The 26,587-nt window shown below is 44.6% G+C and overlaps 1 protein-coding gene across 1 annotated transcript in view; it reads right to left on the bottom strand.

The window, feature by feature from the left end:
* LOC122938596 (MDM2 binding protein) overlaps positions 1-26,587 on the bottom strand; it is a 68,521-nt gene that overhangs the window by 8,083 nt on the left and 33,851 nt on the right. Inside the window, exons 17-20 of the mRNA XM_044294208.1 lie at positions 17,382-17,477; positions 14,316-14,573; positions 13,458-13,695; positions 2,228-2,341 (exon numbers count right to left, since the gene is read on the bottom strand). Coding sequence (XP_044150143.1) covers positions 2,228-2,341; positions 13,458-13,695; positions 14,316-14,573; positions 17,382-17,477 — 706 coding nt within the window. The remainder of the gene's footprint in view (positions 1-2,227; positions 2,342-13,457; positions 13,696-14,315; positions 14,574-17,381; positions 17,478-26,587) is intronic.

Genomic DNA, 26,587 nt, shown 5'->3' with positions numbered 1-26,587 from the left:
CGATTATGTCACACTACACCCAGAAGATAATCAGCGATAATAGGCAGTCTTCTCCTCCCGGTGTAGTATGACGTAATCGGCGCAGGCGCACTGAGGAAGGAGCTGGCAAGCGCGCGTCCTTCACTCAGTACGCCTGCGCCGATTGAGGAACTTTACGGCGCAGGCACAGGAATTCAGCAGCAGACGGGGCCAGCGGGAGGAGGAGGAGAGCGCTCGCTGGCCCTGTCTATCAAGAGGAGATGGGGCGCGTCTAGAAGGGGCAGATGCGGCGGCTACCAGCAAGTAAACGCCCAACTTGCTGGTAGTGAAGAAATTTGCATATGATAAAAGTATGATTTTTACAAGAAATAAGCCACAGACAAAAAGGTAGGACATGCATGATTGCACTCAGCTGACATTAGCAAATAGCTAATGTCTGCTAATGAAAATTCCACAATGGGGGGGGGGGGGGGTCTGCAAAATGCCTTGATAAACTTGGGAATTCATTTTTCCTTCGATCAATCCGTCCAGGCGCCGACACAGAAAATCAGCCCCAAACCATGATGCCCCCACCATGATACTTCACAGTTGGGATGAGGTTTTGATGTTGGTGTGCTGTGCCTCTTTCTCCACACATAGTGTTGTGCGTTTCTGCCACAGAATATTTTGCCAGTCCTGCTGTGGAACATCCAGGTGCTCTTGTGCAAACTGTAAACGTGCAGCAATTTTTTTTTTGGACAGCAGTGGCTTCCTCTGTGGTATCCTCCCATGAAATCCATTCTTGTTTAGTGTTTTACGTATCGTAGATTCGCTAACAGGGATGTTAGCATATGCCAGAGACTTTTGTAAGTCTTTAGCTGACACTCTAGGATTCTTCTTCACCTCATTGAACAGTCTGCGCTGTGCTCTTGCAGTCATCTTTACAGGACGGCCTCTCCTAGGGAGAGTAGCAGCAGTGCTGAACTTTCTCCATTTATAGACAATTTGTCTTACCGTGGACTGATGAACAGCAAGGCTTTTGGAGATACTTTTATAACCCTTTTCAGCTTTATGCAAGTCAACAATTCTTAATTGTAGGTCTTCTGAGAGCTCTTTTGTCTTGTGAAAAGCAAACCCAGAACTGGTGTGTGTTTTTTATAGGGCAGGGCAGCTGTAACCAGCACCTCCAATCTCATCTCATTGATTGGACTCCAGTTGGCTGACACCTCACTCCAATTAGCTCTTGGAAATGTCATTAGTCTAGGGGTTCACATACTTTTTCCACCTGCACTGTGAATGTTTACATGGTGTGTTCAATAAAAACATGGTAACATTTAATTCTGTGTGTGTTATTAGTTTAAGCAAACTGTGATTGTCTATTGTTGTGACTTAGATGAAGATCAGATCACATTTTATGACCAATTTGTGCAGAAATCCATATCATTCCAAAGGGTTCCCATACTTTTTCTTGCAACTGTATATTATAGGAAACTGACGTTAATAACTGCACAACAGAACTGCCCCAGCACTTGCTGATTCACCTACAGTGCCTTAAACAAGGAGACATTCTGTGGCATATTCAGCTTGTTTGTCTCGTACACAATAAATCAGAGACTCAGGATTTACAGAAAAGCTTAAAAGGGATTTTCCAGGATTACCATGTTTTTTTTAAATCAGATACATGCATATAGTTGCTTTTCCCCCCCCCTTTCTTTTCAGTTTGGACTCTCCTGACCCGTTTTCACCATGTAAACCAGTCCGTGTGGTTTGTTTCCATTCTTTCTCTGCCACAGCACCACCCATAACACCGCCCCTTTAATTTATTGCTCCTCCCACTCAGCTGGTTACCTAGACACTCCCCTATCACTGTCCCGCCCCATGGACAGAACATCACAGGAAATAAGTAAGAGCTGCATGGACATGGTCATGTGACCACAGCCCAGAACGGGAGATAGCAATAAAGATAAAAGAAATACATTAGAAAATGAGAGTGATCCTCAAATTATTATTTTAGAGGATCTTTGCTTAAGAACTATTCATTTCATAAGCCTGACCTTCAAGGAGACCATGATTTCAAGTTCTAGTAGACTCTTGCTGTGGTTTGATTGAGTTTAGTCTACCTTCTACAAATCCAAGGAATGACCGAGCCTCCCACAGACTAACTATACTTGCAGTTTAAATACTTATGAATATGGGGGATCTTCGACCCTCCTCCCAAATTTAGGCTCAAACATACATATGCAGAGACCACCCTGAACAACCCACTTACCTTTAGGAAGAACTTGGAGATGTCAAAGAGACGCTGAAGGCAGGCCGCATAGCACAGGTGCCCCTCCTGAATGCCATGTTTGAGAAGAGTTTTACAAACCACCTCCCTCAGCATCTGGGAAAATAAAATATAGATATTAATGTTATTTAACGGCACTAGAATGAGTGTCTCGAGCGCCGCTAACGCTACATCTCGCTGCAGGGGCACAGGGCTCAGCCGAGGGCTCCTGCCACTTCATTTCAGAGATCTTGGGAGGAGTCTCAGCACTCAGACCCCAGAGATCAAAAGTTCTGACAGTCTTTCCACTTATAGAGCAGGCATGCTCAACCTGCGGCCCTCCAGCTGTTGCAAAACTACAACTCCCAGCATGCCCGAATAGCCTACAGCTATCAGTCTACAGCAGTATATGGTGGGAGTTGTAGTTTTACAACAGCTGGAGGGTCACAGGTTGAGCATGCCTGGAATAGAGCATAAACATCTGGTGTGTGTGTGGGTGGTGGGGGGTTAGCAGACTGCTGGAACTCCAACTGATCACAAATACTGGGATCTAAACTTCTCTGCATAAATACAATGCTGGTCCAGTATGCAAGCTGCAGCTGCTTTCATTTTTATGGGACTGCTGGAGACCGCAAAGCGACCCACAGTGAATAAAGGGCATCTGTCAGCAGTTTTGTCCCTATGACACTGGCTGACCTGGTGCATGTGCACTTGGCAGCTGAAGGCATCTGTGTTGGTCCCATGTTTATATGTGCCTGCATTACTGAGAAAAATTATGCTTTAATATATGCAAATGAGTCTCTAGGAGCAATGGGGGCGTTGCCATTACACCTAGAGACTCTGCTCGCTCTGCAAATGCTGCGCCTTCTGCACTTTGACAGGGCCAGGAGTGATCACATTCACAATGCCTGAACCTGTCAAAGTCAGGACACGGCAGTTGCATGCAGAGAGAGCAGAGCCTTGAGGTGTAACGGAAACACCCCCGTTGCTCCTAGAGGCTCATTTGCATATATTAAAACATCATTTTTCTCATCAATAAAGAACATGGGACCAACACAGATGCCTTCAGCTGCCAAGTGCACATGTAACAGGTCAGCCAGTGTCATAGGTACAAAACTGCTGACAGATGCCCCCTTTAATGGCTACTCCACTCATTCTGTGGATAGGGCATAAGTTTATAACTTGGGACAACCCCCTTGACTAGCACTTAAATCCCAGGATCAGTAGGGGTCCCAGCAGTCACACCATCTCTTCTGATAAAAGGGGAAAGCACTGAAATATAAGGGTTTTCTTTTAGGTCCTGGGTCGCTCCATCTTTTGACGCGGAAGGAGCTTCACACGTCTGGTCTCATACAATGGTGAAAGCTTTTTGCAGGAGAGTTACTGTAGGAAGAATCGTGGGAGGACGCCATTGTGATGTGTGAAGAGGAGGAGGAGGAGATCATGGCCAGTATTGCTGAGCTATATTCAGTGTGGCTCTGGGAGCTTTCATACTGCATGTCGGAGGTATATACTGGGAGGATTCCTCTGATATACACCAATGTGGCGTGTGTCACCCATAGGCTCTTATGTTCAAAAATATACACTGCAGTATAGGATGTCTCTGGATAGGGAAGGAAAAAAAAAAAAAAAAAAAAAAAAGGTATATTGATGCACAGGACACATTTCGGGGCTCCATCTGATGAACGTGAGGCTACAGATGGGTTTACCATAAATGTCAAATCATAAAAAAAAAAAAGTAAAATAAAAATCATATAATTTGTATTGACCCCAATGATATTTAATGTATACAGAGTCATCCATCACTGTGCAGCCTCCTATACAGGAGCGCATAACTAAGCCCATTGTTATCTACTGGTCCAGAGGAGCGGTAACTGGGTCACTTATAACTATGGGTCCACAGGGGCCAGTGGAAACAATGGAAACGTATTGATTTAGAGGAGCGTCTGCTGCTTCTCCGGCAGCTCCCATTTATCTGCTCACTTTCGGACATAAAATAATTACAATAATCCAAACCTAAAATAGCACATCATCTACGGCCGTGTTACTGAGGAGATCTGCCCACGCCTAGAGGGGTCCCTACACAGGCCAAGGGGAATGCAGGAAGAATTAGGGAATTTATTTGCACGTTTTACGGCTGGACACTTTCGGTAAGTGACAATTCTCTCCCCAGATACGGTCGCTGTGAGTTTTGAGGTGTACAGATGCTCCCTGATCGCCACCAGCAGCTCTCAGGTTCCCTCACACCTCCTTGCAGACACGGCACAGACATAGGATCATTTTAATAAGAATTTAAGGATATAATAAAGTTTCAGCAAAAAAAGGCTAAATATTAGTTTTTTTTGCTGGGGGTTTTCAACCATCTGTTTGATGTCGATCGTTCTTTACATCCAGAGGACACCGGTCTGCGAGTGTCACGTGATTACACACGGGCTCATGAGACAGTCCTAATAAATGTACTGTAAAAAGCCGCGCACCTCTGCACGAGTCCAGGACAGATATTTATCTAATGGATGTTAACAAAAAAAAAGCTCCTATTGAATGACTCCAGGAGCAGAACAGCGAGTGCAGCTCTGGAGTACGATGCAAGATGTAACTCAGTATCTGTAAAAAAAAAACAAAAAAAAAAAACAAAAAAAACAGTAATGCAATCCATACACTAAGGCAGTGCACACGTTACATGTATACACCTTGCCTTTACTAAATTTTCCTTTGCAGTTTCCTTCACACAGGTTTTGAGAATAGAAATAACCAATCGCGCAGCAGAAATAATTTGTTTAGTCTTTAAATGGGGTTGTGTCACTTCTGCAACTGGCATTTATCATGTAAAGAAAGTTAATACAAGGCACTTACTAATGTATTGTGATCGTCCATATTGATTCCTTTGCCGGCTGGATTCAGTTTTCCATCACATTATACACTGCTTAATGCCAGGGGTCATGACCACCATGTAATCCAGCAGCAGTGGACGTGGGAATAAGTGTGGCTTAACTGGTGGCCAATACAATAAGAATGTGCATTGGCACACATGCGCAGGTCCCCGTCACCTCATGTCTGTGCTGCAGCGATCTTTCTCTACATGATAAATGCCATTTGCTGAAGTGAGACAACCCCTTTAAGTTAAATCACTAAATCTCTTCATAGCCCAACTGCCATACACGGGGTCACATGTCCCTCATCAGCCAATAGAAGCTCGCAGGCCCTTAGTCTCCACATACACACAGTTTTACTCCAGGTTTCCATAACAACCCAGCCATTTTTCTTCACTGCTGTAGGTCAGCTTTAGGCTACACGTCGACAATAAGTCTCACGACAGATAGGACACAACTACACTGCGACATTGATGCCGCACGACAATTTTTTATGATGATAGACTATGGTGTTGCACTGCGACGCGACACAACTGTCATGTCACAGTATGTCGCAGTGCAACACCATAGCCGCTCATTATAAAAATGGTTGAGACATTGGTGCGACAAAATGTCGCGCGACACATGTAGTCAGGAAGCCCTAGCCTTAAAGGGGCAGGGCGCTGTGAAGGTCACAGTTAAGGGGGAAGGGGCCACTATTAAAAGGGCAGCTGCTGTGGAGGTCACTGTTAAAGGGGCATTCACTGTGGATGTTACTGTTAAGGGAGCAGGGAACTGCTTTTGCCAAGATATTTCTCTCACCCAGCATGGGTATATGTAAAATCACACCCCAAAACACATTCCCCAACTTCTCCTGAGTACGGCGATACCAGATGTGTGACACTTTTTTGCAGCCAAGGTGGGCAAAGGGGCACATATTCCAAAGTGCACCTTTCAGATTTCGCAGGCCATTTTTTACACATTTTGATTGCAAAGTACTTCTCACACATTTGGGCCCCTAGAATGCCAGGGCAGTATAACTACCCCACAAGTGACCCCATTTTGGAAAGAAGACACCCCAAGGTATTCTGTGAGGGGCATGGCGAGTTCCTAGAATTTTTTATTTTTTGTCACAAGTTAGCGGAAAATGATGATTTTTCTTTTTTTTTTTCTTTTTTCCTTACAAAGTCTCATATTCCACTAACTTGCGTCAAAAAATAAAAAAATTCTAGGAACTCGCCATGCCCCTCACGGAATACCTTGGGGTGTCTTCTTTCCAAAATGGGGTCACTTGTGGGGTAGTTATACTGCCCTGGCAATTTAGGGGCCCAAATGTGTAAGAAGTACTTTGCAATCAAAATGTGTAAAAAATGGCCTGCGAAATCCGAAAGGTGCACTTTGGAATATGTGCCCCTTTGCCCACCTTGGCTGCAAAAAAGTGTCACACATCTGGTATCGCCGTACTCAGGAGAAGTTAGGCAATGTGTTTTGGGGTGTCATTTTACATATACCCATGCTGGGTGAGAAAAATGCCAACTTTGTATAAAAAAATGGGAAAAGTTGTCTTTTGCCAAGATATTTCTCTCACCCAGCATGGGTATATGTAAAATGGCACCCCAAAACACATTCCCCAACTTCTCCTGAGTACGGCGATACCAGATGTGTGACACTTTTTTGCAGCCAAGGTGGGCAAAGGGGCACATATTCCAAAGTGCACCTTTCGGATTTCGGCGGCCATTTTTTTACACATTTTGATTGCAAAGTACTTCTCACACATTTGGGCCCCTAAATTGCCAGGGCAGTATAACTACGCCACAAGTGACCCCATTTTGGAAAGAAGACACCCCAAGGTATTCCGTGAGGGGCATGGCGAGTTCCTAGAATTTTTTATTTTTTGTCGCAAGTTAGTGGAATATGAGACTTTGTAAGAAAAAAAAAAAAAAAAAAATCATAATTTTCCGCTAACTTGTGACAAAAAATAAAAAGTTCTATGAACTCACTATGCCCATCAGTGAATACCTTAGGGTGTCTACTTTCCGAAATGGGGTCATTTGTGGGGGTTTTCTTCTGTCTGGGCATTGTAGAACCTCAGGAAACATGACAGGTGCTCAGAAAGTCAGAGCTGCTTCAAAAAGCGGAAATTCACATTTTTGTACCATAGTTTGTAAACACTATAACTTTTACCCAAACCATTTTTTTTTGCCCAAACATTTTTTTTTTTATCAAAGACATGTAGAACAATAAATTTAGCGAAAAATTTATATATGGATGTCGTTTTTTTTGCAAAATTTTACAACTGAAAGTGAAAAATGTCATTTTTTTGAAAAAAAATCGTTAAATTTCGATTAATAACAAAAAAAGTAAAAATGTCAGCAGCAATGAAATACCACCAAATGAAAGCTCTATTAGTGAGAAGAAAAGGAGGTAAAATTCATTTGGGTGGTAAGTTGTATGACCGAGCAATAAATGGTGAAAGTAGTGTAGTGCAGAAGTGTAAAAAGTGACCTGGTCATGAAGGGGGTTTTAGCTAGCGGGGCTGAAGTGGTTAAGGAGGCGGGGCACTGTGTTAAAAGGTGGGGGGCTGTGGAGTTCACTGTCGATATCTTAATGACACACACAAACATTAAATAGATTAAATATACCCATGAAAAGCCGGGTCATGCATGTATGTATGCATGTATGTATGTATGTATGTATGTATGTATGTATGTATGTATGTATGTATGTATATATATATATATTACAGTGGATATAAAAAGTCTACACACCCCTGTTAAAATGTCATGTTTCTGTGATGTAACAAATGAGACAAAGATAAATAATTTAAGAACTTTCTCCACCTTTAATGTGACCTATAAACTGTACAACTCAATTGAAAAACAAACTGAAATCTTTTTAGGTGGAGGGAAGAAAACAATAAATAAATAAATAAATAGTGGTTGCATAATTCTGCAACCCTCTCAGGCTACTTTCACACTAGCGTTCGATCGGATCCGTTCTGAACGGATCCGATCATAATAATGCAGACGGAGGCTCCGTTCAGAACGGATCCGTCTGCATTATTTTAGCATATAACAGCTAGTGTGAAAATAGCCTCGTACGGATCCGTCCAGACTTTCAATGTAAAGTCAATGGGGGACGGATCCGCCTGAAGATTGAGCCATATTGTGGCATCTTCAAACGGATCCGTCCCCATTGACTTACATTGTAAGTCTGGACGGATCCGCACGGATCCGCACGGCCAGGCGGACACCCGAACGCTGCAAGCAGCGTTCAGCTGTCCGCCTGTCCGTGCGGAGGCGAGCGGAGCGGAGGCTGAACGCCGCCAGACTGATGCAGTCTGAGCGGATCCGCTCCATTCAGACTGCATCAGGGCTGGACGGCTGCGTTCGGGTCCGCTCGTGAGCCCCTTCAAACGGAGCTCACGAGCGGACCGACGAACGCTAGTGTGAAAGTAGCCTCAACTGGGGATGTAGCTGTGTTCAGAATTAAGCAATCACATTCAAAATCCTGTTAAATAGGAGTCAGCATACACCTGCCATCATTTAAAGTGCCTCTGATAAACCCCAAATAAAGTTCAGCTGCTATAGTTGGTCTTTGGACAAGAAGAAAACTGGTCTGGGAGGCGACCAAGAGGCCTACAGCAACATTAAAGGAGCTGCAGGAATATCTGGCAAGTACTGGCTGTGTGGTACATGTGACAACAATCTCCCGTATTCTTCATATGTCTGGGCTATGGGGTAGAGTGGCAAGACGAAAGCCTTTTCTTATGAAGGAAAACATCCAAGCCAGGCTACATTTTGCAAAAACACATCTGAAGTCTCCCAAAAGCATGTGGGAAAAGGTGTTATGGTCAGATGAAACCAAGGTTGAACTTTTTGGCCATAATTCCAAAAGATATGTTTGGTGCAAAAACAACACTGCACATCACCAAAAGAACATCCCCACAGTGAAGCATGGTGGTGGCAGCATCATGCCAAGGGGCTGTTTGTCTTCAGCTGGAACTGGGGCCTTAGTTAAGCTAGAGGGAATTATGACCAGTTCCAAATACCAGTCAATATTGGTACAAAACCTTCAGGCTTCTGCTAGAAAGCTGAACATTAAGAGGAACTTCATCTTTCAGCAAGACAACGACCCAAAGCATACATCCAAATCAACAAAGGATTGGCTTCACCAGAAGAAGTTTTGGAATGGCCCAGCCAGAGCCCAGACCTGAATCCGATTGAGAATCTGTGGGGTGATCTGAAGAGGGCTGTGCACAGGAGATGCCCTCGCAATCTGACAGATTGAGAGTGTTTTTGCAAAGAAGAGTGGGCAAATCCTGCCAAGTCAAAATGTGCCATGCTGATAGACTCCTACCCAAAAAGACTGAGTGCTGTAATAAAATCAGAAGGTGCTTCAACAAAGTATTAGTTTAAGGGTGTGTACACTTATGCAACCATATTTTATTTTTATATTTTTTTCTTCCCTCTACCTAAAAGATATCAGTGTATATATACACACATACACATACAATTTCCTGTTATCTTTGACTAATAGGGGGGCAGCTGCTTTCTCCTTGATCTCCTGCCATCTCCCTGGCAGTACAATATCTTCATTAATTTTGTACCCGGAGAAGTACAAAACTTTCGGAGATGCGGACAGAAGTTTGCGCCACACTACGCTTGCAGTGTAATGTGATCCCGAGCCACACTCGGGATTACCGCTAAGGAGGTTAAAGGGGTTATCCCATCTTAGACAATGGGGGCATATTGCTAGGATATGCCCCCATTGTCTGATCGGTGCGGGTCCCAGCCGGCGAGAGTTGGGGTCCTCCAGCCTCGGGTTTCCCAGGGTCCGTCCACCACCAGGCGCTGCTCCCCATCTCTTCCATCAAAGTGAATGAGAGCGCACCGCGCATGCGCGGCCACCGCTCCCATTCATATCTATGGGGCCGATGGAAATACGGAAACTCTGCTATTATCGGCAGCTCCATAGAAATAAATGGAGGGCGCATGCGCAGTGCGCCCTCCTCAACTTTCTCCGCTCAATTCTCCTTGTAGGTGCGGGTGCTAGAGGTGGGACCCGCACCTATCAGACAATGGGGGCATATCCTAGCCATATGCCCCCCGTTGTCTAAGATGGGATAACCCCTTTAATTATCTGTCAAAGCGCACATTCAGAGCGCTAGCCGATCAGTGAGAGCTGTGCATCTGTACACACTTCTCTCTCCCTGCCGACACCTATCTGTGTGATCAGAGGCAGTAGGAGAGCGCATGAGGAGGAAAATCCAACAGCTGCACTGAAAGGAAAACTCCAAGTACATTTTAAAGGACCTTTGATGATGTAATCAATGGGAGGAGCCAGAACAGAAGAACTATACAGCACTAGCACCGCGAAATGTACGTTTTTATTAGGGGTTTAGGTGTGTGTAGGTATGGGTGTGGCAGAGCAGATATATTATAATATATATATATATATATATTTTTGTAGAATTGTGTGGGTGAACAGCAGACAAATACAAAAAAATAATCAAGCAGTGCAAGAAGCATGGCCGGACACAACAGAACAATGACGGAAGACACATTTATTTGGCGACTTTCTACAGCAACTGGCGCACAAAAAAAAATACGTGGCGACCCCGAAGGTGGGCTGTGAATGGGGGACTTCTCAGCATTGCCAGCCTGGAAGCCGGAAAAAGAGAAAAACAGTCAGCCGGAGGCTGTCCTACCAGACACCAGGTGCCGTCTCCCTGCAGGAGTGCCGTGTCCCCGAAGGGGTGCTGCAGGAGCCGCAGAAGCGTGCAGGAAGGCTGTATGGAATGATCCTTGATGCTGGCAAGATGGAGGCCCTAAAGCCGGAGTTAAGTGAAAACTCTGCGCTTGAATGAGATGGGGGAAGGAGACCCCTTCCAAAAGCAGAGAGGAGCAGGGAGGGGCCAGAAAAAAAGCCCAGGAAGCCAGAAGGGGGCGGGAGAGGATGGGAAAAGATGAGAGGATCGGGGAGGGGGCAGGAAAAAAAGCCCAGAAAACCAGAAGGGGGCGGGAGATGATGCAGCCTAGTCAAGGTAAAGGCCAGGGCCTTGATTAATGAAGCGGCCGGAAAAAGTCAGCCATCAGCGGGACGGAACCACAGGGAGCCGGGGCCCTCCGGAAAGAAAAAAATAATAAAAAAAATATAAGAAAAAACAGGCGTGGGGGGTTCCTGAGGAGGAGAGACTATCAGGGAGGGGGAAAACAGGGCAAAAGGTGCACCTGGGACCTGAGGACAGGCCAGAGGAGATGCGGCCTAGTCCCGGCTGAAGCCGGAGACTAAGGTAGAAGGGAAGGCCGGGGAGGGGCATGGGTAGCCAGGAGGAGAAGGGTTTCCCAGGCCCCCCGAATAAAGTGAAACCCAACCCCTGGCCAAAGGAGGGGAACTAACGAGAAAAAAAATATTAAAAATTAAGGAGGAGAAGTAAAAGGAGAGAAAAATATTTTTCTCTATACATATATTGTTGTGCTTTTTCATAAGTTTAAACAGTTATACTTACTTATTTTAGTTATAATGGGTATTCATTGCCTTTAAGAGCAATGTTGATTTATATTTACTGTTTTGTATGAAGTTTCATGTAGGCCAAAGTAAGTCCATGAGAATATTACTGTGCCGCTCAAAAGCTAGTGTTATTGTAACAATATATTATACATTTAGAAAGTTGGAAGATACACCGCACCTGCGGATTCTGAGGCTTCATTGTTTTTCCTATCTGAACATGAATTCCACAGTGTGAAAATGGTCTAGATCAGGGATCAGCAACCTTCGGCACTCCAGCTGTTGTGAAACTACAATTCCCAGCATGCTCCATTCATTTCTATGTGAGTTCTTAGAAGAGCAGAGTAAGTATGCATGCTGGGAGTTGTAGTTTCACAACAGCTGGAGTGCCGGAGGTTGCCTACCCCTGGTCTAGATGTTCCTCAAAGTATATATTCATGTATCAAAGTTTGTCCCTCAGCCCTGAGACAAGGCCTCTAGATGTCAGAGGTGTGAAGTATTGAAAATATTAGGCATGTATGGGTTAACCCTTAATGGTATGATGCTTATACAACAGTGCCACCTAGATATAAGCAGTTAATACTACATCAGTAGCAAAAGTGCATTCTGGGTAGTATGACGTCATGCTCCTTATCAATGCACACACCCATCCAACAATGATTGGAAAGTTCCAAACTCGGAGGGCGTGTTCATCTGATAAGTTTTGGATTAAGAAACCAGTTACCAAAAAGGAGAAAAAGAAAAAGGAAAAAGAGAAACAAACATTTTGGATTATAGATCTCTGGAGAATTATTTGGATTATCGGGAAAAAAAACTCTTGAGAGCTGGCTGCCCCAAGACTCTGCACATCACTTGACCCTTGGGTAATGTATATTTTGTTTTTATGTAGTATTGATCTAAATTAATTGGCTTGATACTTAGCCAGATACCCGCTCGTTTGCGGACGTGTAACGTTAGTTGCTACATCAGTATTTTCTCTGATTTCAGTTACGATGCATATAACTGAATAAAGGGGACAATATTGGAGAAACTCTCTGTTGGGAATCTTTGTATTCCCCCTAGTTTGACATCAAGCCAATAATTTATAAGTTTTGTTGCAATACTACCATTATCTAAAGATTGGTCATTTTTGGGCAGAGCAAGGGCTCGTATCTGTCATCTTCTTGATTGAGTTTTACGCATAATCCAATGATTGTATATCTCTCACAAATTTAAAGCTTTATTGCATAATATTCTTGTGTTGGTTGAGTAGTGTTTTGTTGGTATTATATAGTGGTGAATTCTGGGTACTGCATATCATTGTATATTATTGAAATTTGTGTTGATTCATTTTTGATTGTATTTTAAACTATTGTATAATAAACCATTTATATTTTTGCATAGACGCTTGTACCCTGTTTTACTGATTGCACAAAATAATCAGGTTCTTGATTGAACTCTTTTTGAGATGTTTATGTCCATCTCACAGGTCAATATAGTTTGCATAATTTTTCTTTTGACCCGATAATTTTTTTATATTTATATAAAGCATTTGCTTTATATACCCGACAATATGTATTCCAGGAGATTGTCAATCTTGTGCTCCTTACTCCCGCAAACCTCTATCTGGCTGTAAGGCAACTGGCTGCAGAAAGAGCTGTCCCCACTACTCAATTTGCAATAAAAGACCAAAACAGGAATGTTTTGTAGAAGATTTTCTACAAGACAATGCTTTGGACTGACCAACAAAAATGATATAAAGCTGTATGACAATTACCTTTGGATCGCTGGGGCAGTTAATCTTCTGATCAGTTAGAAAGCTATAAAAGCTATAAATAAAGAGTACATTCAAAAGTTACCATATCAACCAAGCACAGCCAACCAGGGGATCTTACCCGATTGTGTTTCTCAGACCTGGACTCCTTGACCTCGTTATTAGCATTCGTACTTTGCTGTGTCTGGGTCGAATTGCTGCTTAAAGATGTGCCCCGATCTCTGGATGTCGGTCTCACTGAGGATGACATTGGCGCTACCCTTTGCGATCGAGGTCTGCTCCCTTTGGTGCTTGCATTAGGGCCACTGCTTTCACTAGCAATGGACAGCAGAGAGTCCGAGCTTTCAGATTTAGCGAGCCTGGAGTTAAGACAAACATAAAATGCATCAACACTCACAACTAGCTTCACTTTAATGGTAAGTGACCGTGCATGCGCTGCCAGGTGTGTGCCACTCCTCATTCTAGAGATCAGGGGGTCAAGCTCATCAAGCACGGCACCAGACATAGTGGCTGTGCTTGGTACAGCAGCCCCAGCCCATTCACTTGAATGAGCCTGAACTGCGCCTAGGTCATGTGACTGATGGATGTGACATCACTGCCCTAGGAAGAGGCTCGGTGCTCAGAGAGTTGCGGCCTCTTCAAACAGTTGATTGGCGAGGTTGGTGGGAGGCAGACCCCCACCAGTCAAATGTTGATGACCTACCCGGAAGATAGGTCATCAATATTTTAGGGCTCATACACATGAATGTATTTTGTTGGTCCGTATTCGATCACTTCAGTGAATTCTAGAACATGTCCCATTATTGTCCGCATTAAGGACAAGGATAGGACTGTTCTATGGACGTTCCGTTACGCAAAATGCGGACCACAAAATAGGCAATGGTCGTGTGCATGAGCCCTAACTCGTGGAAAACCCCATGAAATACTACGGATAATATAAAATAATCAAAAATACTAGTAAAATAAATAAAAACTGCACCTTTTGCTTGCAATTAACCCATCTAGGTCCCGGGAACGGCGCTTCAGCCTCAGCGGGTCAGCGCCTTGCAAGGATTCTCCATCTGGAACACTTCCTGGCTCAGAGAGAACTGCAGGAGATGGAAGAGGGCTCAGGGCAAAAGGGATAGGACAGCACTCTCGTGTGCAGGTCGTCTGGGTTTCATAGCGAATCAGACGAGACTGAAGCTCTGAAAATGCTACGTCCCGATCCAGAGCTTTCCTGTTATCAAGGCAATATCTGAAAGGGAGGAAAACAAACTGTTACAAAGAGGCTCCACAGTCTGAATAAAAATCTATTTATTACTCCCATTGTGTACGGTTACTTTGGTATATGACATGACCTAGTCAGGGTCACTATGTCAGGGGCAGGGCTTTGTGTGATAGGGGGTGCTTTGTTTTATTTTAGACCTTTTAAGGAACTTGACTGTTACTTATTTTCTCAGTTTATTTTATTTAGCTATTCCTGCATAACTGGAAGGTAGTGGAAAAACAGCCCTGACAAGTGACAATTGTCTCTGCCGCAGACATGCAAGGTCTAGATAGAGCCAGCAGCACGTATGTGACCTGTCACAGTGATCACAGGGCCCAATGTCACCGTGTCCCCACTGCAAAAACATTAAATCACATGAGTGCTGTGTCTGGAGAGATCAGGGCGAAAAAACTGCAAATACGGTTTCTGCCTCCTTCGCACAGCCTGGTCATCTATCCGCCGAGCTCCTCACCCACAGCCTCATTCTAGGCCATCTATGACCGCTGTAAAAATACTTTGTAGCAGCGATTATGGGGTTAAGGTGCCGAATATGCCCCCCCCCCCCCAATTACTGATTATTGGGGATCAGAACGGCAGGACCCCCATGACCTTTAGAACAAAATCGGTTGGTGTGTTTTATTAGTGCTGCAGCCTTAATACTAGCGATCTGTGGGGTTCCTACTGACGCCCCATAACTCATTCAGGGGAAAATCCTTTAAAAAGGGGCATGTTAAATGGATACGGCTATGTACAGTAAAATAGAAGAACTGGAACATGACATACCGCAAGCATTTAAAGGGACGCTTACATTTAGATAAAAAAAACAAAAAACAATTACATACTAAAGGGGTTGTCTGCTTTCCTGAGTAAAATGAACAACCCTTGGGATGAGCCTGCAATAAACAACCTAGCAGATCCCAAGCCGCCAATCCAGTTCACCAGCTTGGCTCCATGTACCTGGCTGCAGCGGTGACGTCACATTAACAACACATGACTGCTGCAGCCAAATCACTGAAACCGGAGAACCCCTTTAACATAGAATGTGAATATTCACAATGTTTTTTTCTTTTTACAAAAAACAGGTGCATGGTTTTTTGGATATAATTTTTTGAAGTCACTATAGGTATTCCCCTTCCTGTCATGGCCCTTTTTAGCTTTCTCTTTGTTTGGACTTTCAGCACAGCAATTACCTTGGCTTGACTTTCTCAGATGTGATGAGCCCCTTCCGCTCTCTGGCCGCAGTGATGGTCTGACTAATGCGGATAAGCGCAAGGCTCTTCTGTGGGCATCTATGACTAGGATTACCATGGAACAATACAGCTGTCATGCCAGGGATGCCCAACCTGCAGCTGTGCCAAAACTACAACTCCCAGCATGCATGGGCAACCTACAGCTATTAAGGCATGCTGGGAGTTGTAGTTTTGCAACAGCTGGAGGGCCGCAGGTTGAGCATCCCTGTGTTATACCAATTCGAAATCTACTGTTATGAAGATTACCCATCAGATCTCCCCTTACAACAGTAGTAAACTGACAATAGATTACCCATCTATATAGGAGGGTTTATGCAAAATGCTACAGAAGGACAGCGTACAGCATATAATCTTCATTGGTATTGTACTGGGAAAAACAGCAATTTTCTTTGTAGAATTGTTGCTATCTATAGCGGAAGTGTCTTTAGTAAACGGGGCCGATTTGCAATATCAGATTTAGCTTATGGATCAGGGAGATGCTGTTTTTAAGGGGGGTCGTCAGATTACTTAAATTCTGGACAACGACTGCTGGATTGTAATGGATTAGTCGTAACCATGGAACAGAGCGGCGTATAATGTGATGGAAAAATGAATCCAGCCAGTAAAAGAGGCAATATGGAGAATCACAATACATTAGTAAGTGCCTTGTATTCACTTTCTCTACATCATAAATGTCACGTGCTGAAGTGACAACCCCTTTAAAGGATAACTGTTGCTTTTTTTTTTTTTTGGGGGGAGCATTGGATTGTGGTGATTAATATCACCTTGGTGGCCCTATTTCAACTTTTCACTGTGTATTCAATTACCCCTTAATTCCAGTTTTGTTCCCTGTACTGCCAACTTTTACCTCTGCTTAAAATCAGGTTGCTATACAGGGTCCATCTATCTGTTGAAGCACGCAGCGTGCAGGCTCACATTGCTGACAGCCAGGGACTGTGTGTAAATGATTAGAGCCAGGTCCTCCCCAGCAGCTGATACCAGTGCCTGGGCTGTGTGCACTTCTCCCTGTCCCTGCGCTTGGCAGACGCTCCCTCACTCAGCAGAGCTGGGACAATGCAGAGGTGAAGCAGCGCACAACAGGGAAGGGAGATCTGCCATCTGCTCAGTGTATAAATGACAGCAACATGTGGTAAGAGGACCCCTTTGTGCTGCAGGAGATTAACCCTTTAGGAGGGAGGGCTCTGGTTACTGACACTTTTGGGGGCTACTGTTACTGGCTAGTGAGGGCAGGCGGGATTAGCCTCAGGGTGAGGGCAGTGGCGGCCATCTTAACTGAATAGTGAAATTGCAGTTTTATGCAGACTGGTTGCTAAGGGCTGAATCTTATTAAATATGGGGTAAGTCAGTCTAATAGTAACTGATTCTGGAATAGCATGTTATCAGTAACTACATATATGAAAATTTAAATTCGGGTCTAAATGTGACAGTTATCCTTTAAGTAATTCTCGGACAGTGATGAGGGTCTTCCATAGGACTGGATTGATTTGGGGGGACAGCCCTGGGTGACATCAAATGTGGAAATAATACACGTGTGCGGAGAACTTACTCAAGTCCATGGTAATAACAGGCTGATGCTTTGTCAAAAGGCAGAGCTCTCAGTTTCCGAGGGGTAAGTTCTGGAGTTAACAGGAAAGCGTTCTCACTGGAAGAGAGAGAGAATGAGGAGCATGAGATGTACTGATTGGTATTCATAAGAAATGTCTACAACGATTTGTATAATTTGCATGGACCATAAAGAAGTGCCCCCCCCCCCCCCCCTATTTGTTAAAAGGTGTTGTCTGCTTTGCAAAATCATTTTTGGATGGGTCTCCTAAAAAACAAGTTAACATGGAGTCCGGCTGCCAAAACCCACAGCGATCGATCAGCAAGTGCTCGCTTCCTGCAGGGCTGTCTCTGTAAAGTACCACAGACTGGGACCGGCAGAGGTTAGGGCTGCTCTCCACTATGGCTAATAGAGTCTTAAAGGGCTTGTCCAGGATTTTGCATTGATGGAGTGTCCTCAGGATAAGCCATCAATATCAGATCAGCAGTGGTCCGACACCCTACCGATCGGCATGCAGCTCTGGCATCACACTGCTCTGCCCATTGTTACTGTAGTGCTGCTCTCAGTCCTGTAGTTACCAGCTCCATCCACTACTCAAGAAAAAAAAAAAAAAAAAGGAATAGAGGCCATTAAGTTATTATCTATACTGTAGAGAAGACCCACACCAATGAGATACATGCAAAATACGTTCATAATCTCATTCTCTCATTTCTATTCTACTCGAAATTGCAAACCAAATTAATAAAAAAAAAAAATTTTAATCTTGAAAAAAATAAAAATGTATACCGTATATAGACACTACTCACAAAAAGTTAGGGAATATTTGGCTTTCGGGTGAAATTTATGGAAAATGGAAAAGATTTGGGCATTTAAACAGAAGCAGCAATAGCGATTTCCTCATCTCAAACTATTTATTGAAACAAAAACCACACCACTGGTGGATATACCGCCATAAAAATGTCAGTGTCTCAAAGACTTCTATTGTGGCCGTGAGCATCAATTACAGCTTGACAACGACGTCTCCTGCTGTTTACAAGTGACTTATTGTCTGCTGAGGCATGGCATACCACTCTTGACGGGCGGCCTTCACATCATTGAGGTTCTGGGGTACAGAGTTACGAGCCTCTACACTGGACTCAGCTGATCCCATAGGTTTTCTATAGGATTCAGGTCTGGAGAAGGTGCAGGCCACTCCATTTGAGGTCCCCCAGTCTACAGCAGCCGTTCCCTAATAATGCGACCTCAATGAGTTGGCGCACTGTCGTCTGTGAAATTAGGCCTGTGTTGTTCATGCGGAGGCACAATGACTGGATTAATTATGTTCTTTAACTAGTATGGACTTGTCACTGGACCATTCACAAAGTGTAGGGCAGTTCTGTATTGACGAGACACAAGGGCCCCCACTAACACCACCAAAGGCTCGTCTGGTGACAACAGTTGCTGATGCATAGCGCTCTCCTTGACATCTCCAACATCGTTGGTGGCCATCATTTCTGCTCAGCCTGAATCGACTTTTATCAGTTTACAGCACTGAGGCCCACTGGTCCCTCGTCCAGCGTAGATGCTCCCTGGCCCATGCAAGACGATGACGCCTGTGGTCAGGTACCCTTGTAGGTTGTCTAGCACGCTGATGTAAACGGTTTCGAATGGTCTGATGTCTCTCACCTCCCTTAAATGTGCCTGGACTTGTGTGGCATTCATCATCTGGTTCTGCATGGAATTGTTCACAATGAAGCGGTCATCAGTGTGGGCTGTGGCCAAAGGGCGTCCACTTCTATGCCTTTCTGTGACACTCTAAGCTCAGTGGCCACTTCCGTCTGAGAACACCCTGCTTGAAGCCTCGTGATGGCGAGGTACTGTTGATCAATTGTTAGGTGTCATCTTAGGGTACTTTCACACTTGCGTTTTTCTTTTCCGGCACTGAGTTCCGTCACAGGGGCTCTATACCGGAAAATAACTGATCAGTTTTATCCCCATGCATTCTGAATGGAGAGTAATCCGTTCAGTTTGCATCAGGATGTCTTCAGTTCAGTCGTTTTGACTGATCAGGCAAAAGAGAAAACCGTAGCATGCTACGGTTTTATCTCCGGCGAAAAAAACTGAAGACTTGCCTGAATGCCGGATCCGGCATTTTTTTCCATAGGAATGTATTAGTGCCGGATCCGGCATTCAAAATACCGGAATGCCGGATCCGTCCTTCCGGTCTGCGCATGCGCAGACCTTTATAAAAAAAAAAAAAAAAAAACTATCCGTTTTGCCTGATGACACCGGAAAAACGGATCCGGTATTGCAATGCATTTTTCTGACTGATCCGGCATTTTTCTGACTGATCAGGATCCTGATCAGTCAGAAAAATGCCTGATCAGTCAGAAAAAATGACATCCGTTTGCATACAGTTTGCCTGATCAGGCAGTCAGTTCAGGCAACGGAACTGCCTGCCGGAATCAAACAACCCAAGTGTGAAAGTACCCTTAGTCTCATGATGTCAAAATCTGAGCAGCATGAGGAGGTGGACTATTTAAATAAAAATTCTAATTGAACCAGGAAATGTATTGAACGATTCATGGATTAAACACCTGTTGTGAATTTTCCCGTTAAGCTCTTTGTTAGAGAACAGCAAGTTGTGCAAAAAGTACTGAAACACTGAACAGTTGGACATGTGCATTCAAAGGTTTAGAGAAGGTCACATTAAAGAGGACCTTTCACCACTCATGACATGGCTGTTTTAATAGCTTCATGCATCTCCATGTAATAACAATTCTGGAGCATCTATTCTTATGGCTCCATGTTGTGCCGTTCCTTTATTATTTATACTAGAAGTTATGAATTAATTGCCATTAGCCTTCAGTAAGGGTACAGAGGGGAGGTAACCAGGGGGGGGCGTGTACCTGCACAGACTCGCTCTATCCAATCAGTGCTGCCATTTTCAGACTGTGCAGTTACACCCCCCCCAACTGGTTACCTCCCCTCTGTACCCTTACTGCAGACTGCTAGCAATTATTCATAACTTCTAGTAGAAATAATGGAATGGAGCAACATAGGAAAATAAGACTAAACGCTTCAGAACTGTTATTACATGGGGAACGCATGAAGCAATCAAAATAATCATGTCAGGAGCGGTAAAGGGTCCTCTAAGTTCACCTGTAAGGCCTCTTTCACACGAGCATGACGGATTAGGTCCGGATGCGTTCAGTGAAACGCGCACCATTTTGCAGGGAAGTTCAGTCAGTTTTGTCTGCGATTGCGTTCAGTTTTTTCCGCGCGGGTGCAATGCGTTTGGATGCGTTTTTCACGCGCGTGATAAAAAAAACGGAATGTTTACAAACAACATCTCTTAGCAACCATCAGTGAAAAACGCATCGCTCCCGCACTTGCTTGCGGATGCAATGCGTTTTTCACTGAAGCCCCATTCACTTCTATGGAGCCAGGGCTGCGTGAAAAACGCAGAATATAGAACATGCTGCGATTTTCACGCAACGCAGAATTGATGCATGAAAAACAACGCTCGTGTACACAGACCCATTGAAATGAATGGGTCAGGATTCAGTGCGGGTGCAATGCGTTCACGGCATGCACTGCACCCGCGTGGAAAACTCGCTCGTGTGAAAGGGGCCTAAAAGGTGCATTTTAGGTTCATCCTGAAATTTTCACCCACAAGCCAAATATCCTGAACTTTTTGTGAATAGTGTACATACAGGTGAAACTCGAAAAATTAGAATATCGTGCAAAAGTCCATTTATTACAGTAATGCAGCTTAAAATAGAATTTTGTGAAAAGGTTCAATATTCTAGGCTCAAAGTGTCACCCTCTAGTTAGCTAATTAATCCATACCCCCTGAGCAAAGGGGACCTCAAAATAGAGACTTTGGGGTTTCATAAGCTGTAAGCCGTAATCATCCAAATTATAACAAATCAAGGCTTGAAATATCTCGCTTTGCATGTAATGAGTCTCATATGTTAGTTTCACCGTTTAAGCTGCATTACAGAAATAAATGAACTTTGCACGATATTCTAATTTTTCGAGTTTCACCTGTATTCTCCAGTCCGAGGTAACGAAATAATGAAAAGACCTGGGTTCTCTGGCAAATTTCTACCGGTACCGGATACTTAATTCTTTCAGTCTATGTGGCTCCTTTTAGCATAAAGTATTTTAATTTTTTTTTAAATATTCTATACAACTCCTTTAAATGTGATTTAGAGAGGCGTTGTCACTTCCCCCAAACTGAAGCAAAGGGGGACATCTATGTCCTGGCCTCAAAGGCCTGACAAAATCATCCTGGGTTAGGCTCCATCGCTGTAGATTCTCATCCCTCTATGTGGATGTAGGATTGAACCCGACAAAGGTTGGTGGAGGACAAAAGACCTTTATGGTAAAATAAATCTAGTGTCAAGCGTGTTCTAGCGCAAAAGTGGCAGCCACCCTGCTCGCTGTGTGACATAAGGGACTGTAATGTATTGTCCGCTGCCATCTGTTCCACCACTTATTATGCCTGACCTGCTCCTATACACCAAGTGTTTCCCGGGAGGTTCATACAGAGGTCAGCGTGTAAGTGCACATCCCACAGGCTGCCCGCCCGCCCCTGCGCACATCCCACAGGCTGCCCGCCCGCCCCTGCGCACATCCCACAGGCTGCCCGCCCGCCCCTGCGCACATCCCACAGGCTGCCCGCCCGCCCCTGCGCACATCCCACAGGCTGCCCGCCCGCCCCTGCGCACATCCCACAGGCTGCCCGCCCGCCCCTGCGCACATCCCACAGGCTGCCCGCCCGCCCCTGCGCACATCCCACAGGCTGCCCGCCCGCCCCTGCGCACATCCCACAGGCTGCCCGCCCGCTCCTGCGCACATCCCACAGGCTCGCACGTGAACTAGAACATTATCATCAGAGTGGAAATGAAACCATGGACCTGGCTTACAAAAAAAGACAAAAGGTCATAGAGTGAGGGCCGAGTCTCCCAAGATTTAAGGGGGTGGTCATAGCATCTGAAGGACTGGACCAGTGAATGAAAACGTGGTTGGGGCTGCATTCATGAAACACAAAGTGGGGTGGTCTTTTATCACTGCCGTACACCAGAAAACTAGGGTAAAAATGTGACAAACCGTGGGTTTACAAAATCTTTAATGCCACTTTCAAACCTTTTATTCCGCCCTCGTTAGTTCCCAAAAATGGGGCGAGGGCAATAGGTGGGTTTATCATTTACACCAGTTCTTTGGTGCCAATGGTGCCTGGAATCCACACCAGCTACAAGGTGCGCAGACGTCACACTTTAAAGGGGTGCCTCATGAGTCCACCGTAGAAAAACACTGGTCTTAATTTATTTTATTTTTTACAAATTACTCCCCCCCCCCCCAATAAAGGGGCTGTACATCACCCTTCAAGGAGCTTTACGACCTGGAGGTTATAGGTTCTTTTGATAATCCATCATGCCTGCCACAACTGCTTTAGCTAATACTTGTATTCCCAATGAAACAACAAGTCCGTAGTAACGCAATCGTGGTTTTAGTCCGCATCCGATGTGCATTTCATTTCAATGGGGCCGCAAAAGACGCGGACAGCACACAGGTCCGTTCCGCTGCCCCGCAACAAAAAAAGAACATGACCTATTCTTGGCTGTTTTACAGGCAAGAATAGGCAGTTCTAACAGGGGGAAGGACCATAGCGATCTGCAAAATGCGGAAACGCCACATTGCCACCATCTGTGTTTTGTGGGTCCACACTTTGCAGACCGCAAAAATGGCTATGGCTGTGTGCATAAGGCCTTAACTCTGCCGCCCCTTTGTTATTCCTACTGGAAACATATTTATAAACTGAAAACTGAGCGTTACAGTTCAGGGCACTTGCTAGTAAATTTCTCATATAGGTTTTGTTTTTTTCTGGTTTAATAGATCATCGAAACTGAAAAATGGAACAATTCGGCAGAATAATTCCTCTGAACTATGACTCACTCCTGTGTAGAACTGAAAGGGTCAAAGTTGGAAACTAGAACAACTAAAGCAACTGGACAGATTCCACAGCGACACCTAGTGTCCTACTGAAGCACTGCAGGAATGGTAATTGTGCCTGGCAGGTGACAAGGGTGCATGGGACAAATTAAATGGTTTGGGATGACGATCCACGGGAGGTCAGTATTAGGGTCCATTCACACATCTGCAAAATGGGTCGGCATCCGTTATGTAATTTTGCAGAACTGGTGCGAACCCATTAACTTTCAATGCACTTCTGTTCCACGGCCCCCAGAAAAATAGAACATCCTATTCTTGTCCGCAGCCACAGACAAGAAAAGGCATTTCTATTATAGTGTCGGTCATGTGCGTTCTGCAAAATGCGTAACGCACATGGCTGGTGTCCGTTTTTTTGCGGATCTGCAATTTGCAGACCGCAAAGCAGTTGCGGAATTGTGAATGGATACTTACAGTATGACATTTGTATTGTTACGGGGGTACTTTAATGATGCACTCTTGTAGCCTCTAGTCTAATCCTTTTGTGCCTATTTTTGCCTATAGGGGTGCTATGGGCAAAACACTAGTTTTTAGAACACTGCATGCAAAAAGATGATTTTTTTTTTGTTATTTTTCAAAAACTACGCAGATACACTGCCCATCCCCCCAAAAAAAAAATTGTTGGACCGCCTTTAGCTTTGATTACGGCTCGCATTCTCTGTGGCATTGTTTCGATAAGCTTCTGCAATGTCACAAGATTTATTTCCATCCAGTTCTGCATTCATTTTTCCCCAAGATCTTGCATTGATGATGGTGGAGTCTGACCGCTGCGCGAAGCTTTCTCCAGCACATTCCAAAGATTCTCAATGGGGTTAAGGTCTGGACTCTGTGGTGGCCAATCCATGTGTGAAAATGCGTCTCATGCTCCCTGAGCCACTCATTCACAATTTGAGCCCGATGAATCCTGGCATTGTCATCTTGGAATATGCCCGTGCCATCAGGGAAGAAAAAAATCCATTGATGGAATAACCTGGTCCTTCAGTATGTTCAGGTAGTCGCTGACCTCATTTTTGGAGCACATACTGAACCTAGACCTGACCAACTGCAGCAACCCCAGATCATAGCACTGCCCCCACAGGCTGGTACAGTAGGAGGTAGGCATGATGGGTGCATTACTACATCTGCCTCTCTTCTTACCCTGATGCGCCCATCACTCTGGAACAGGGTAAATCTGGACTCATCCGACCACACGACCTTCTTCCATTGCTCCAGAGTCCAATCTTTATGCTCCCTAGCAAATTGAAGCCTTTTTTTCTGGTTTGCCTCACTGATTAGTGGTTTTCTAGCTGTTCAGTCCCAATCCCTTGAGTTCCCTTCACATTGTGCGTGTGGAAATGCTCTTACTTTCCCTATTAAACATAGCCCTGAGTTCTACTGTCGTTTTTCTTCGATTTCACCAAACGTTTAAGTGATCGCCGATCACGATCATTCAGGATTTTTTTCCCGCCACATTTCTTCCTCGAATACGATGGGTCCCCACTATCCTTCCAGTTTTTAATAATGCGTTGGACAGTTCTTACCCCAATTTTAGTAGTTTCTGCAATCTCCTTAGATGTTTTCTCTGCTTGATGCCAATGATTTGACCTTTCTTAAACAGACTAACATCTTTGCCACGACCACGAGATGTGTCTTTCGACGTGGTTGTTTAAGAAATGAGAAGCAACTTATTGCACCAGTTGGGGTTAAATAACTTGTTTCCAGCTGAAAGATAATCGCCCATGCAGTAATTATCCAATAGGAGGCTCAGAACTATTTGCTTAGTTAAATCCAGGACAGGCAGTCTATATAAGAGATTTCAGATTTCATATTCTGTCTCGTGGTACTTGCTTCAATTGTCCATATCAACCTAATTTTAAGGATATATTCACATGCGGCAGAGGCGTTTCCGAATACTGTGACAGTCCCATTCATCTGAAAGGGGATTGCATTGGTCAAAGTGCTTACAGCCAAATGATTCAGATGAATGGATGTGAAGTTCAGTCACAGAAAGGTATGTAGACAACCTGCCATATCTGAATACATCCTCAAACGTCTGGCTGTGACATCAATCCAGCTGATGACGTCACGTAGTGACAAACTCAGGACGTGAACTAAGAAGCGAATGAAACGAGGGCCACTGCACGAGGACAGGAACCCTATAATGAGGTGACAGGGTGTGTGGGTTTGTGTGACGGAGCATTTAAAAATATCAAAAACAACACAAGTTTCTTTAAGTGTGAATTCAGGCTTAGGCAAGGTGCTGAGGAATGCACTAAAGACACAGCGCTGCACCCCCCAACAGTCTAAACCTATCCACAGCCTCCTAGTGCACAGCTATTACTAAGGAGAGGCAGTGTAGGTGAATGCAGGGTGGGTGCTCCTGCTGCACATGTGAGGAGCATTCGATGAACTGTGCCCTGCCACTAAACTAACCTCTCGGCCTGTCTGGCTCTATGCAATCCTACACAGGAGCACGCCGCTAGACTTAGAACCTGACAGCCCCTGGCGGCGTGCACGGCTTCTGGCACTGTAGCATGGTGTTGGTTTGGCCTCAGCGTTTGCTCAGAGGTTTAATTTTGCACCAATATTAGAGTGAGCAGTGTTATCCGTTCCAGAATAATTCCAATTCTCTCTATGCTAACAGTCACATACCCTGCTCCATGCTCCTCCACGTGTGGACACCTCCTCCTCCCTAGAATATAATGACTTCCAGTATCGGTGATCCCCGGGGTACATACATGTCCTGCTGTCACTGGTAACCAGGGTGTAGTAAAGTCACCTTCTATTAAGGCTGAGTTCACATCACCATTTAGGTTTAGCTTTCAATTCTTCTGATCAGTCAGAACAAAAACATAATTTAAAAAAACTGATCAGTTTGGCTCGTTTCACATTTGCGTTTGCCGATCAGGTGGGCTGTTCTGGCCGGAAGCAGCCTGCCGGAGACTACACTGCCGGATGCTACGGGAATGCCATCCGGCCCCATTAACTAAAATGGAGTCTAACTGATCTGGGCACAATCAGGCAAATATGCAGAGAATCTGCCGGACAAAAACCGCAGAGGTATTTGTCCGGCAGATTCTCTGCACATTTGCCGGTTCCCATCATTCTTTGCCAGAACAGCCCGCAGGCAGTGTAGCATCAGATTGCACTTAAAAAAAAATAACCGATTTGTTTTTTTGAGCATCAGTTACAATCAGTTTGTGTCAGTTCTGTCGGCGGTCAGTTATTTTTGA

The sequence above is a fragment of the Bufo gargarizans genome, chromosome 5, assembly GCF_014858855.1.
Source record: "Bufo gargarizans isolate SCDJY-AF-19 chromosome 5, ASM1485885v1, whole genome shotgun sequence".
NCBI lineage: Eukaryota > Metazoa > Chordata > Amphibia > Anura > Bufonidae > Bufo > Bufo gargarizans.
The sequence above is the reverse complement of the archived record's forward strand: the minus strand, read 5'-3'. Positions and strand labels throughout refer to the sequence as shown.